Consider the following 14203-nt stretch of genomic DNA (forward strand, 5'->3'; position numbering starts at 1 on the left):
CTGACATTTGGCAGAGTGGGGTTAGAGGTCAAGTCTAACACCAATAAAGTGGAGACTTTGATCGTGGCATTTATGGATGGAGCAGGCACAGCACCCTCAAAGACTACGAGAGAACTGGGGAGAGTGGCATTTAAAGAAGAAAGGGAAAAGGGATGGACGGGAATTAAGCGGCTGAGCTTATACTTTCACTTTGGGGTTTATTTTTAATGGGGTTCCCTCTTGATAATTAATTTACCTCAATTATGAAAGAAAATGTTGCCATAAAGTCTAGATATTGTCTCCTTAATTGTTAATTATTATTATTATTATTATTATTATTATTAATATTATTTTAATAAACTAAACTTTTGGTCAAAAGACATTTACATAAAACAGACACAAACAGTAAATCCTACCTTTCTTGTGGTATTTCATCTTGCTCAGTAGACCATTCATTCATTCTCCAAATATTTCGCAATTAATTAGAGGCTAACACCAAATAATTTCGAGACCCAATCACAATCATCATAACTTGCTCCAAGTTTTCAATCAATTAATCAGTCCATCACGCTTTTAATGGAGCGCCTCGTTGAGATCCCAGGTGAAACAAACTGCTGAAGGCTTTGCAGCAGTTTTGGTTTTGCTCCTTTAATAATTAGTTTGATGGCTGATAAGCAACATCGTGATCCCGTTTCTCTTTATGACATGTGCCAATGCCTTGGCAATGGCGATGACAACATTTATTGGAATTATTTTGTTTTAATTTGAACATGTCTGTGTCTTACATGTTCGCTGCTTTCCTCATCTGTCAGACACTTCCAATACTGAGGTGAAAGGGGAGAGACCTGACTCCAAATCCTAGAGGCATCCCGTTTTTTTCATCAAATCACACACAATGTACTAGATATTATACATAACGGCAGCGTATTCTTTTGTTTGAAGCTTTGATGAGCAGACTGTGCAATGTGTGCGGCCTTACGGCCTTGTAGTTCACGTTTAAGTCCACCAGATGGCGGCATTTTCCTCCCAGCACATTCCAGGTGAGCCACTACAGCACCTTCAGCGAACAGAGTGATGCATTCTGGTCAGTGAAGTACCACACTCCTCTTTCTCAACAAGAACTACAAATTCGACCATGTGACACACCAAACCGACAGTGACAGGTTGAGAGTTTCTGTGTTTTGTGTGTGCGCTTCGTGACAAGTTATGCGGAACTTGTGCCTCCTCCTCGGCGTGCTGGTGTTCTGGTGTTGCAGCTTCCTATTTACTGAGACTTCTTAAAACAGGTTCACACTGTGAGTGCAACGCGTCTTGGGTGCTGACAGTAAATATCAGCGCTGGAAGGCGGGAGGTCATCAGCTTTCCAAGTTTAACTCAAGATGACTCCAGTTGTGCGCAAAAGATGACACCGGCAGACTAAACTATGAATTTATTCCAGCTCAGCTTTGATCGGCGTTGACATGAAGTGACCGTGGATGTTTTTTTAATCACACGTTTGGTTTTAATATTTATTTTATTTCCGCTTCTTTCGTAACTTTGCTTTTGCTTTTTTTTTGTGCTTTTTTTTTTTTTTTTTTTTTTTTGGTCGTTGTTTATATATATACTTCCATTTCGGAAAATGAAGTTTAATGGTTATCTGAAGCTGCGGATCGGCGAGGCGCTGAACCTGAAACCCACCTCCTTCTCACTCCGCCACTCTGTCATCTTCAACAAGGCCCCCCTGGCCCTGGACCCCTACATCGTGGTGAAGGTGGACGACTTCAAAATCGGACAGACCCACACCAAACAGAAAACCAACATGCCCACGTACAACGAGGAGTTCTGCCTCAACGTGAACGACGGGAGGCAAATCGAGCTCGCAGTCTTCCACGACACTCCGATAGGATACGATGACTTTGTGGCCAACTGCACCATCCAGTTTGGGGACCTCATCGAAACCTCCAACACGGGGGAGACCTTTGAGCGATGGGTGAGTGCACTTAAGCCAAAAATGTTAAATGTTTCTCCAACTTTTAGAAAGTTCTATTAAGTTCTATTAAGATGGCTTGGTTGTGTTCATTGTAAGTTTATTGTTGTGTATTGTTTCTCCCAGAAAATCCACCCTCCCATCTCAGCTGAGAGAAGGAGTGGAAATACCTGAAACCTATTGTTATGCATGGGAGATCAGTGGAACGTGATCTGTGAGCTGTATTTATGGCACCTGATTTGATAAAATAATATGTTTATCAAGAGATAAGGCCATCTCTGAATAGAGTTTGTTATTTTATATGTTAAATATTGTCAATATATAAATAAAGTGTGTGTTTTCTACTTCTATATGATTTAATAATGATGCAAAGCCTGCCTTAGATATGTATGCATTGAACCTGGGATTTATGGAGGCGTGTGTCTGTCCATGGTGCTAATCCAGATTTTAAGCACTAAGAGAAGCCCCTGCATAAGTGCTTGTAATTGTGTTTTCTTGTTGGAAAGCCAAGCTCAGACTCAGTCAAAAAGTTTTCACATTTATCTGTCCACACCAAACACTGTATAATAAGATATCTTAGGATATCTTGTTGTAGAAGAATTATGTAAAACAAAAGTTCATGAAGTCGGTTATAAACTTTTAGATCCTCCATAGTTTCTCACTGTAGCTTTTGTAACTGCTGAGCAGTGATTTAGAGTCTGTTCTGAGCACCTGGAGTACTATTCAGACCAGGCATATGTTAAATAAACACCTTAGAGTAACTTTGCCTGTTTTTCTGCCTGCAAACATGAGCGCCGACTTGTCGACACCGAGCTCATCCCTGCTGCTTGTTGAGGGCAGAGCTAACCAGTTTCAAGGGTGCGTTTTATGAAGGACAACAGCACCGTCGCTTCTTAAGTGACTTGCAAGCTTTCGTTGTGATCAGCAGTAAATGTGGTCTAAAACCACTCACGGCTCTACGGTTCAAAGGCGTTGAAGCCGCTCACAAAGGCCTTTTAACCCACAAGGCAAGATGCACAAACAAACTGATTGGCTATGCCTGCAGAGCCCTCAACCTGCCTCTAAGACCAATTTCTCACTTCTCCTTCTGGAGGGTTTCAGGACTTCAAGGCTATATAAAGAAACTCCTTTAAAATGTTAGTGTTGTGATACTCTCACACAGTAAGGGAAAACTTGAGCCCACCTGAGCTTAATGAAGGCACCTTAAGTGTCATATTAGTATCACTCTCTTCTCGACACAGTCTGCTCCATGCAAATGAGACTTTCTCTCGTCTCACCTGCTTTCATCCCTCGAGGACTAAAAGCTGCTGCAGGTGTCGCTGAACGTAACCTGAACCTGTCCAGACCTGAGCAGTGACTGCGTACCACACTCTTTCTAGACATGTTCTCCTCTCCCACCACGTTGCCCTTTATAAAGTAATGCCTCGGTGTCATAAATTTGATCGTTCACACACAGCAATTCTGGCTTCACACCACACAGTACTTAAGATGCAGCGTGGTGCCGAGCGCCGTTTCAGTTTTTGCCTATTAATAGACCTCCAACAAATTCTTTTTTTTCACAACTATTAGCCACAGCTGCTTATTCAAAGCATGAATAATTGTGCTAATTAGCAGTGCGTTTAGTTACTGTGAAAAAAATTCAAAAAACCTACAGTTTAAAAACGAAATATTCAAAGTTTCCCTTGCACACATTTTCACCAAGACCCCAGGCACTGAGGGGAAGTGGTGTGAAAGTGGAGCTTGGTTCGCAGTTTTAGAAGAACTAACTGGTTGGCGTTCTCACGTCAAGATACAGACTCACCAAGCTGTTATCTGGTCGATCTGAACTGTTAAAGGTTTTTGTGTGTTGCGCAGTAGAGGTGCTGGGCTGGTTTGTTTCACATGTGAGGCGCAGGCCTCCACACGCCCACAACGCTGTTTATCACATCACATTGTTCCCACCTTCTGATCAGTGGTAAAGGCCTTCACTATTACCCGGAAACTCTTGTTTTTGTCTCCCCCCATATGTGCCTTATCCATTTGCCAGACGTGTTTAGTGGACTGCAGCCTTAACTTCAGCAGAATTACTCAGAAAATTACTCAACTCTCTTTTGACCTAAAGAAGAGTTATTCATGGGACTGACATCATCACCTTTATGAGACGTGACACATTTAGAAACGCATGGTTAGTTTCCTTTTCCACCCACATGTTGACATTACATGTCACTTCTTTAACATGTCTTTTACTTACTATTTAGACATTTATTTTACTTTTATATCCTACTATTTGTGCTCTAATTGTTATATAGGTTTAATTGGACCTGTGTGGATGCAGCAGTTTCTCAAGGTTTTGTGAGAGTGGGTGATGAAACCGAAACTGGGCTAAATATGTCCCCTCAACATTTTCCACCAGAGCTTAATGTACTGCTTGCTTGGCTGAAAATGGCCCCATCACAGAGGGGAGAAACTTCCTCCTCTGTGATGCAGCATTAGCTGTTCTGCTTTTTAAATTACAGCATCATGGTGCATCAGCACCCGTCTTTCTGATCAGATCAGATAAGCGCAGACTCTGTGTAGATGTTTCACCAGTGGACAGAAAGGGCTACTAACGCATCAGAGGGTTTTAGTTCTTTGGCCTGACTGAGCAAGAGTGAAAATACCACACATAACATACACATAGAGGAAGTCTTCACTCAGTGGACAAGCCAGACATGCTGTCTAGACTTAAACTGAGACTCTGGGTATGAGCAGGTAACCCGAAAACAAAAGTGGACGTCTTGGAAATAAAGTGAAATGAGGGTTTGACTTTGCACCGAGCTGTACATGTCACTACCGTTTTGGTCGTCAGTATTTTCCAGGAAGCACGTAAGAACATAAATAGATCTTTGTTAAAGTGTGTAGTGATCTAAGTTTCCACTTGGTGGTTGCTGCAGGAAGTGTCTGCCTGCTTGCCTGCTTGCCTGCCGCTGTCCACCTCATAAAAAAAAAAAAAAAAAAACCTTCTGTGATGTTCGAAAGAGAACTGCAGCTGAAGCATGAGGTCACTACAGCAACCTGCCCAACCTGCCAGGCCTGCTTTGCAGTCCTTGTGTCACGGCGTCTAGATTCCTCCGACATTATTTACACTTAGAAGTATGTAAAATATGTAGATAATAGACGTATATTATGTGACCTCAGAGCAGAATGATTAAACCCTCCATCTCATGTTTGTATGCCCTCTTTGACCTGATAGCTCTTTCTGAGCTAACATTCTTTTAGTGACTTGATTTCATATAGTGGTATCAAATACACCTATTTCTGTTTTGATATTTGAGTATAGAGAAATAATTGTGTGTTGTATTTATGTGTCTGCAGATGGACTTGGAGCCAGAGGGCAAGGTCTATGTCCTCATTACACTTACTGGATCCTTCACTGACGGTAGGACTGATGATTCACTGGATAAAAATTCATCGCAGTGTTCCTCCTCATGCTGACACAGTAGCCATTTGTTCCGCTATATCAGGGCTCTTCAAAGTTTTTCAACACCCAAACTGATAAAAAAAGATTAAGTAGGGATCCCTTACCTCCTACATGTGTTCTATATTAAACTCAGCCTACTGCTATTTATAAATATGCATTACTATCATCATTATGCATTCAATATTAAGCTATTCAAATAATACAAGGGCTCAGATGTTAATTTTTTGTTTCAAATATGTGCAACAGTAGGGTGGCCGTGCAACTGCAAACATACCTGGCATAAACATATCGAACTGGTATGTTTACATCTTAAGGAAATAATTCACAGATTCACGTTTTAAATTGAGACTGAGCTAAATAAGGTATGGACAGTGAATCACCAGGCATTTTGGCCTCAGTAATTGGCTGATGGTACAAACTGGGGCTGCATGATAAATCGTTCAAAAAATTGCGATTTCGGTTCACACATGCACGTGATCTCATTTCGAAATGCGATTCTTAAGACAAATGCTCCTATTTCTTCACGGATCTTTTCAAGCGGCCCTAAAGGCAGCACTGCCTCTGACTCCTCCCTCGAGCTATGGTATAGCGCCTTTACAACACGTGATTCCGTCAGTGGCGGAAGCCCGCCTGCAGTAGAGTGTGTGGAAACAGTGAGGAAGAGAAGCGGAGAGAAGTCAGCGGTAAAGAGAGTCAAATGGATGGCGAAAAGAAATTCCAGGTGGCAGTGGTGAGAGTCACCCACAGAGTTAAAGTTCAGCTGTGCAATAAACATTTTGTAAAAAAAAAAAAAAAAATGTGCCAAAGAATTGTGATCTCAATTCCAATTTCCAGAGTCATGCAGCCCTTATACAAGTAACGTTGTTAGCTTCTCTTCTGCTAATATTGCAGCGTGTGTTTGGGATATCAGCGTGTAATATGCAGCCTCTTGATTGGCTCGGCAGCGATGAGGCGGGGCCCACTACGTACAGGAGGCTTAGATTAACAGGTCTCGGCAAATGTGGCGCTTTGTGTGAAATGGTGGGTTGAGACGGCTCCTATATCGCTGAAAAAATTAAGTGCTGTTAATGTCTATTTAAAGAAATTTAAATTCGTGGGAGAAAATTTAAAAAATATATAAAACATGTCTAACTCTGCAGACCCCTATGGGTTGCAGACCTCCTGTTGAAGACCTATGCTCTATGTCAGATATTTACACAAGTTCAGTTCGTTACTCTGTCCTGGTAACGTGCTTAGAGATTTGTTTTTAAGAGCTATTTATGAATCAATATGTCAACATGTCTCCCTAAAGTATGTAATAACAGAGGCGTGGTCAGGCGGATGCTTGTGTTTCCTTAATATTTTGGTATGTGCTAGGACTGCTCTGTCCAGGTAATCTTTTATTATAAGAAAGAAGTATTACTTTCTTGAGAAGTCAACTATGTAGAACTAACTGCTGACTTGTAATCGATTAGATGAAATTTAAGGGGAAGTGACTGTGCAGTATGGTCCATGGTGAAGTTGAGTTTCTTACTTTCAACACTACATGCTCCTCATCTGTTGGATCATATTACACCTAAAAACACATGACCACTTCCCCCTTCCATGAGTATATGTGAAAATATTCCACTTGAACATTTTAGTTGCAGAACTGCTCGCAAACGCCGCTTATGTCACTGTTTTTAGTCTGGTGGTCAACCTAAAGGAGGATGTCGGAGCTTACAAGCAGCCACAAAAGTTACGTACAGTAACAGAAACTGCAAGCTCATACTGAAAGTAATAGGACAGGAGAGTGTGGTTAAAATAATTGTTATAACGTTTTCCCCTATTCCAAAAGGCATTGAATAAAGGCAACTGGACTTGTAGAATTTAGATGTAGATGTTTCACAACTCATTTGAGTAGCTTCTTCATTTCTGAGAGGCTAGTGGGAAGTTGAGGTTTTAATAGTTAAAATCTGTGGGTAAAACCCAACAGAAACTTGCGTGACCAGAAATTGGTGCCACTATTTTCCTAAAGACTGGGTACTTACCTGTTGTTAAGAGGGGGGGACTGTGCCCCTCGGTTACTTACCCTAACGAGAGCCTCCAGTCTCAAGGCATGAATGGTGTTGAAAGTTCTTGGGGACAGAAGTCAAGACTGTATTGTAAATAGATGGCAGATTAAATATCAGTCCAACCTCCTCTGTTTAAAGAAGGTTTTTCCACTTTGCCATAGATGGCTTCCTCTCTCTTACTCCTCTCAATCCATCTGTCCTCTCTGGCTAATACTTTGACTTGCTGTCTTCAAAAGAGTGTCCTTTGTCCTTCAAGTGGAGATGGACTGCTGAGTCATTCCCTGATGAGCTGTCTCTCCTGTGTTGGGACATGCGTTTATGGATGGGTTGTTTGGTTTCCCCAATGTACAAGTCTGTACATTCCTAACTGCACTGAATGGCATACACTACACTACTCTGTTTTTGCGTGGGTGTTTTGTCTTTGGGGTGGACCAGTTTCTGTCTAAGTGTGTTGCCAGGTTTGAAATGAACTGGAATGCGGTGTTTTCTGAAAATTCTCCCCAGTTTCTCTGATAGGACAGGGAAGGGGAGTACAGCAAGAGGAAGAACATCGCCACCCCCTACGTGGCTGGTGTATTGGAGAAACTGAGGAGAATTTCCAGAAAACACTGCATTCTTGTCTCTCAGAACTAAAGAAGCTACACATGAGTGGCGAAACAAGTTCAGTTGCCTTTATCCAGCGCCTTTTGGATTACCATGACCTGGACGACTGAGAACCTTCACAGACATTTTCCCCCCGACATATGTCTTCATGAGGGCAATAGGTGCAGCATCACGATGGCTAATGAAAGCAGAGGACTAGCGTGGTGGACTTATCGGGATTCATCCTTCCAAATGGAATATAGGATTTGAAATGATGTATTCATTACTGTAGCATCGCTTGTAGCTACAAACAAGATGCATTTGGATTCATGCGGAATGAGCCATTTAGCAACACTGGTACTGTTCCACGTTTCTACGGTATCCCAAGATGGACACATCAAACACACTCATGTTTTTAGGTCATAGTGGTTGCCAGTGTAGGTTCACCTACTTGTTTGGAAAGTGAGAGGTGTTTCACTTATACATATTTATAATAATATATATATAAAGTCTGACTTTCCTAAACAATTGATCGATCAATTCCGCACTTGAACCTTCCCCCAGGAGATGAATAAAGTATTTTTATATGTTCTGTTCTAACACAGTATTCTCATATCATCATACTGAAAGTTGCTTAAGGTTAATGAAGAATATGTGATTTATGCCCCTCTTACTGTATTTATAGTCAATGTTTTGGCCAAAAAAAAGAATAACAAAAGAAATGACTGGTCTAGAGTTTAATTTATTTTTTTAATTTTGTTTTTTTATGCTTACAGAGGCAAAGCAGTTGTACAGTAATGTAGATTATATAATGCAATAGTGGTCTCATGGTATGTACAAGCTCTTTGTCTGAATCTAACACCCCCCGTTTTCACACCACTACCGCAACACATCTGTAGTCTACAGGGTCATGTCGTGGGCTCGGCGCACTGGTTTCCGTAACGCATGTGTGGTTTTCATCTCGCAAATAACTTCACGAAACTTACACTAATCACACATACCTCAGCTAAGACACACCAAGCTAAACGATGTGATGCCTTAAGAACTTCTGCTCATCATTTTTAAATCGATGTCTTTTAATCCCTTCTTGTTTTTCTAGTGTGACCAGTGATGGATATTAATTAGTTATTAAAAAATAAATAAACTCACAAGTTGTGTAGGTATAGGAAAATGATTCATCAGTTCCAGTTACATCCAGTCAAACAGGGGATGTTTGACCACTGTATTTAAAAAGCACCCCGGGAAACGTGTAATATGACAGAAAATGTCATTGCGATCATTGTTGCAATTATTTCTAAAAACATTTTTTCCATTGTCGCTTCTAAACGGTGACATTAGCTCTTTTTCTGTGTTCGACGTCATTTTAAATGTTTAGTTTCATCAAGAAAGCTGGCAATTAACATCCATAAATATGTACTAATTCTTTTATTACAGAGATAACTGACGGATTAAGCATTTATCCAAATTACACACAAGCATTAGCGGCAGCAATGGACCGGCAATAGACTCGATTACTTAATTACGCATCCAGAAAAATGTTCCCTGAGCCTTAATTGGGAACTCTGCATATTATATTCTGGCAAGTAAATATCTCTTCAGCTGTTAAATGCTCTACTTTCAACAGCTCTGTCTAACATTCAGTGCAGAACAGACATTGAGTCAAAAAACAAGTCCGTGGCAGGGCCACAAAAGAACGCTTTAAAATAGCAAATATCTGGGTCATAAAACCATAAACGGGCACCTCTATAAAGCTATAATAAGTAGAGCGGCCATGTTGAATAGTTTAGTTTTTCTTTGGTTATCACGCTACTATACAACATTCAAACACTCATACCATGATATGAAAAAGGTAGTCAATTGTATTATATTTTTATAGTGTGTGTATGTCAGTTTGTGGCTCTTCCACCCACTATCACTTCTCTGTCGTTTAATCACAATCCTTTGCTTTCATCTTCTTGCCAGATGATGCCATAGTGACGGAGAAGCCCCGCAAGCAGTTCACGAGGAAACGGAACGGAGCCGTGAGGCGGAGGATACACCAGGTCAACGGGCACAAGTTCATGTCCACGTTCCTCCGTCAGCCGACCTTCTGTTTTCACTGCAGAGAGTTCATCTGGTGAGGAAGTGGAACACGGGCGAATCACAGTCGCCTGCAAGTATCTGTGTGGATTTTACGCTGGATCTGACTGTGTCTCTGTCTCTTCTTGTAGGGGCGTTTTCGGAAAGCAGGGTTACCAGTGTCAATGTGAGCGGACCTAATTTCCTCATTTGTGCATTTTGCCACATTCGTTGCAAGCTTGACACTGAGCGCTTCTTTTTTATTTTCAGTATGCACCTGTGTAGTTCACAAGCGATGCCACCAGCATGTTGTTACCGTGTGTCCGCATATGAAGAAGCCAGCGAAAGAGCAGGTAACAGTCAGCTACAGCACTTTAATTAACAGAATCTCCAACCGGATCTCTTGTCTTTTCAGCTCATCGATAAAAAAAGTGAACAATGGGTCCAAATGTTTCACGCATGTTGCCACTGTAGCTTTTTTGTGATACCAGATGTGCATAAAAAATATCCACCCCCTCCCACACAGATCTCTGATTAACACCTGCAGTGATCAGCAGACTGCACAGGTTCCTGTTTCTGTGCTCTATCTTAGCTGAGCGCTGACCCAGAACGCCATGTTTTTCCGCGTATTATTTTTCTTCATGTATTTCTATAAATATCTACTTCAATCTATTTCTATAAGCACATCCCTTCTTTTTCTGTTTTAGAGGCTGAATCTGACAGGTTAGCTCAGTTTTACTATGTTTCGCTGAACATCACAAGTTTCTCTTCCTAGGGGAAATTCTGAGAGAAGCAAATTCAGCAGTAAACTGAAACTAAATAGGACTCGCACAGAAATGGGAACTAAAACATGTTTCTTAATGAACTATGTCCCGCGGTTTATGGTTGGTATAGTGACATGCACGGTTGAACATAGTGTTGAAATGCACAGTGACTTGTTTACAGTACTTATCCTCCCTCTGCAGCCCATAAACCCGGGTTTCAGCATCAACGTCCCTCACAAGTTCAACTCCCACAACTACAAGTCGCCCACCTTCTGTGACCACTGTGGCTCACTGCTGTGGGGAATAGTCAGACAGGGGCTTCAGTGTAAAAGTAAGAACCATGGCAGAATTTTGTGTCTCGCAATCGCAGCCTCAAATTTACCTTTTTATTGACTGTTTTTCTGTCTATGCGGATTCTCTTTTCAGTTTGTAAAATGAACGTTCACATCCGGTGCAAAGGCAACGTCGCTCCAAACTGTGGGGTCAACAACGTGGAACTGGCCAAAAAGCTTGCAGAGATGGGCCTGCAGGCCGGAGGACTTCCCAAAAGAAACTCAGTGGTACAACTTTGTTCCAGAATGAGTCGAATGAGTATGGGTTATATGTAAATAGGGCTGTGAACAGGTATTTTTCTTTTTTCCACTGACAGGTTAACAATTTAGAACAGACGAGGGAGCCCACTGAGCGGAGGGAGAGCGCGGGCAGTCAACCGCAGGCCCCTCGGCTGGGGATTTCAGACTTCACGTTCCTTCAAGTGCTCGGCAAGGGAAGCTTTGGCAAGGTGGGAATGTCAATAGAACGTAGGTCTTAAACAGGGGGTCCGTGACCCCTGTGTGGTCCACGGAGGCACAGCAGAGAGATCGCAAAATCTTTGGTTGATTAGACATTTTTTATATATTTTTTTAAATTTGCCCTCACAAATTCAAATTTCTTTAAATACACATTAACATGAATCCAACATATTTTAGTGAAGGGATAGCTTAATATTAAGTGCTAAATGATAATAATGTATATTTATAAACAGCACCAGGCCAAGTTTATTAAAGGAGATATATAGTAGGTAAGGGGTTACTTCAAATATATTTGACATCAACGTTCAAACTTTTTTTTTTTTAAGAAAAAATAAAAGTCTCTACATTTATGATAAGCATAATCATTTTTAACACATAAATCATAGCATTATTTTTTAACTTTTTGCAAAACATCATCATTGTGTGCCTCAACTGTACCATGCACCACACTGAAAGTCCACAATGCTGCAGAGAACGTGCTTTCTGTCTGGGGAAGTTGAATTAATCAACATGCTGCATTTGTTCCACCAGCCCGACTTTTTACTGAAGTATAATGACAATTTCTAACAAAAATGAACAAAATTGGGGAAATCCATTTGTTAATGAGACCACATGCTGACTCCTTGTGGCATGAAAAGGGAACTTTGTTCCTACATGAAAACATTATGCCACGGGTCATGTGCGGATATTTTACCATCCTTGAATTTCCAAGTTCATCTAGGTGTCTAAAAAAATATTAACTGATTCACTGTCTACCAGCTGAAGCTCTGCAGAAGCTGTATGAAGCAGCAGAAGAAAGTTCTTAAACGCTGAAGTGTACCTACTACAGAATGGAAATACTGTGGCGTAACCTCAAGACATGTGTTGCCACAGACTTCCTAAAGAAGCAGTTGTGTGGGAATTAATGCTCCACGGTTCCTCCCAAATGTTGGCTCGTCTGATCTGTAGCTAATGGAAACACATCGCTGCTGCGGAAGGAACTTTTACTTCTTTCACCAACGTTTTGAGTTGGCTGAGTTGACGAATGAGCGTATTCAGTGAAGCACAAATGATTATAAGCAGAGTCACAGCTTACACGTCTTTTTCCTCCTCCTGCGTGTGTTGTATCTGCAGGTGATGCTGGCGAAACTAAACAGCCAAGATCGGGTTTTCGCCGTCAAGGTGTTGAAGAAGGACATCATTTTGCAGGATGACGATGTCGAGTGCACCATGACAGAGAAGAGGGTGCTGTCTCTCGCCCGCGATCACCCATACCTCACACAGCTGTACTGCTGCTTCCAGACGCCGGTCAGTATACACGTGTGCACACATTTGTGTAACAGTTGAAACCGAGACATACTATTCCCCTACACTGTTGAGAGTGCAAACAAAAAAAAAGAAGAGTGCAAACAAAGGAACAACACTTTCCCAGGAAACATTTTCATACACAATTTCCTCCGCCCCTGCTCTATTAGACTGAATAGTTCATACATTCATTTAGATTTTAGATATTCTCTGTGGTTTATGTTTCCTCCTCACCGTTTCACGTTGCGTTGCATCAGCTGGTCAGCAGATGGCAGCATGATCCCAGTCTCATATCTCAGATGGTGAGATCCTGTAAGGGAGAGAATGATCCAAAGCTGACGGAGCTTTCTTCTGGCTCAGACAGGACTAATCTGCTTTAGCTGCTTGAACTGCCACCGACCTACATCACCTCAGACCAAAATCCTGTAGCTTGAAGTTCCAGCAACGGAAGATTTGACTCAGTGGCACCGCTCCTCCTCTGGACGATTCACATCCACACATGACCACAGAGTGGTGTCGGTTTCCCAAATCATTTTGTTTTGCTGCGTCGTCAGCTCTTCCTTGTAATTTCAAGTGACGTTTACTTGTCAAAGCAACAAAGGTGTGACAGGTGTAGCTTTTATTAGTGCTCTTTGTACAGTAGATTTTCATTTGTTTCGATCTCTCCACTGTTTGTATGCATGTATATGTATTTTTATTTCTGGTTTATGCGAGAGGGATTGGTGTAGAGAAAACAAGAAGGAGGTTTGTGGTTGCGTCTGTGGTGGAAGCAAAGGACTTGTTTTGTATTGTTACCAAATGACCTCTAACACAGATATTTGTCATCAGTTGCTCACCCTAATTGTAAAAAAAAAAAAAAAATCAAAGAAAGAAAGAAAAGCCTATTGTATGCTTATCAAGTTTTGCAAGTCTGGAGAAAGCCAACACAGGAGGTGTCATCACTGATTACTTTAATGACTGACTACAAAACAAGTGAAAATGAATTTTGTAATCTAAAAAAGCACACCACATTTTTTTTAAATCCGTCTTACATCTCTGGACTTAAAAGTGGCAAAAAGACAAGAAAACCAAAAAACTGCGTGTGGAGTCTGTTTAAAGAGTCTCTCAGCTGTGTTGTTGGACCACACACAGACCTAATTTACCTGCGCAGCACATCTTTATTAGACATTATGCACATAATCACTGGGTAAAAAACACACACACTCTACCACAGACTAGTTAAACAGAGTTAGCTAAGTCTGAGGGCTCAGTTCAGGAGGCAGATCTGTAAATCACATCCTCCTGCAGAGCTTTTTCCCCAGGCACTC

At 41.4% G+C, this 14203-nt stretch overlaps 1 protein-coding gene across 1 annotated transcript in view; it reads left to right on the forward strand.

The window, feature by feature from the left end:
- The first annotated feature begins 1195 nt into the window (after positions 1-1195).
- prkcha (protein kinase C, eta, a) overlaps positions 1196-14203 on the forward strand; it is a 21723-nt gene continuing 8715 nt past the window's right edge. The window contains exons 1-9 of the mRNA XM_047611629.1: positions 1196-1948; positions 5279-5342; positions 9962-10115; positions 10210-10244; positions 10328-10410; positions 11023-11152; positions 11248-11381; positions 11471-11602; positions 12726-12899. Of these exons, the coding sequence (XP_047467585.1) occupies positions 1598-1948; positions 5279-5342; positions 9962-10115; positions 10210-10244; positions 10328-10410; positions 11023-11152; positions 11248-11381; positions 11471-11602; positions 12726-12899 (1257 nt within the window). The 5' untranslated portion in view covers positions 1196-1597. The remainder of the gene's footprint in view (positions 1949-5278; positions 5343-9961; positions 10116-10209; positions 10245-10327; positions 10411-11022; positions 11153-11247; positions 11382-11470; positions 11603-12725; positions 12900-14203) is intronic.

The sequence above is a fragment of the Mugil cephalus genome, chromosome 17 (genome assembly GCF_022458985.1).
Source record: "Mugil cephalus isolate CIBA_MC_2020 chromosome 17, CIBA_Mcephalus_1.1, whole genome shotgun sequence".
Classification (NCBI taxonomy): Eukaryota; Metazoa; Chordata; class Actinopteri; order Mugiliformes; family Mugilidae; genus Mugil; species Mugil cephalus.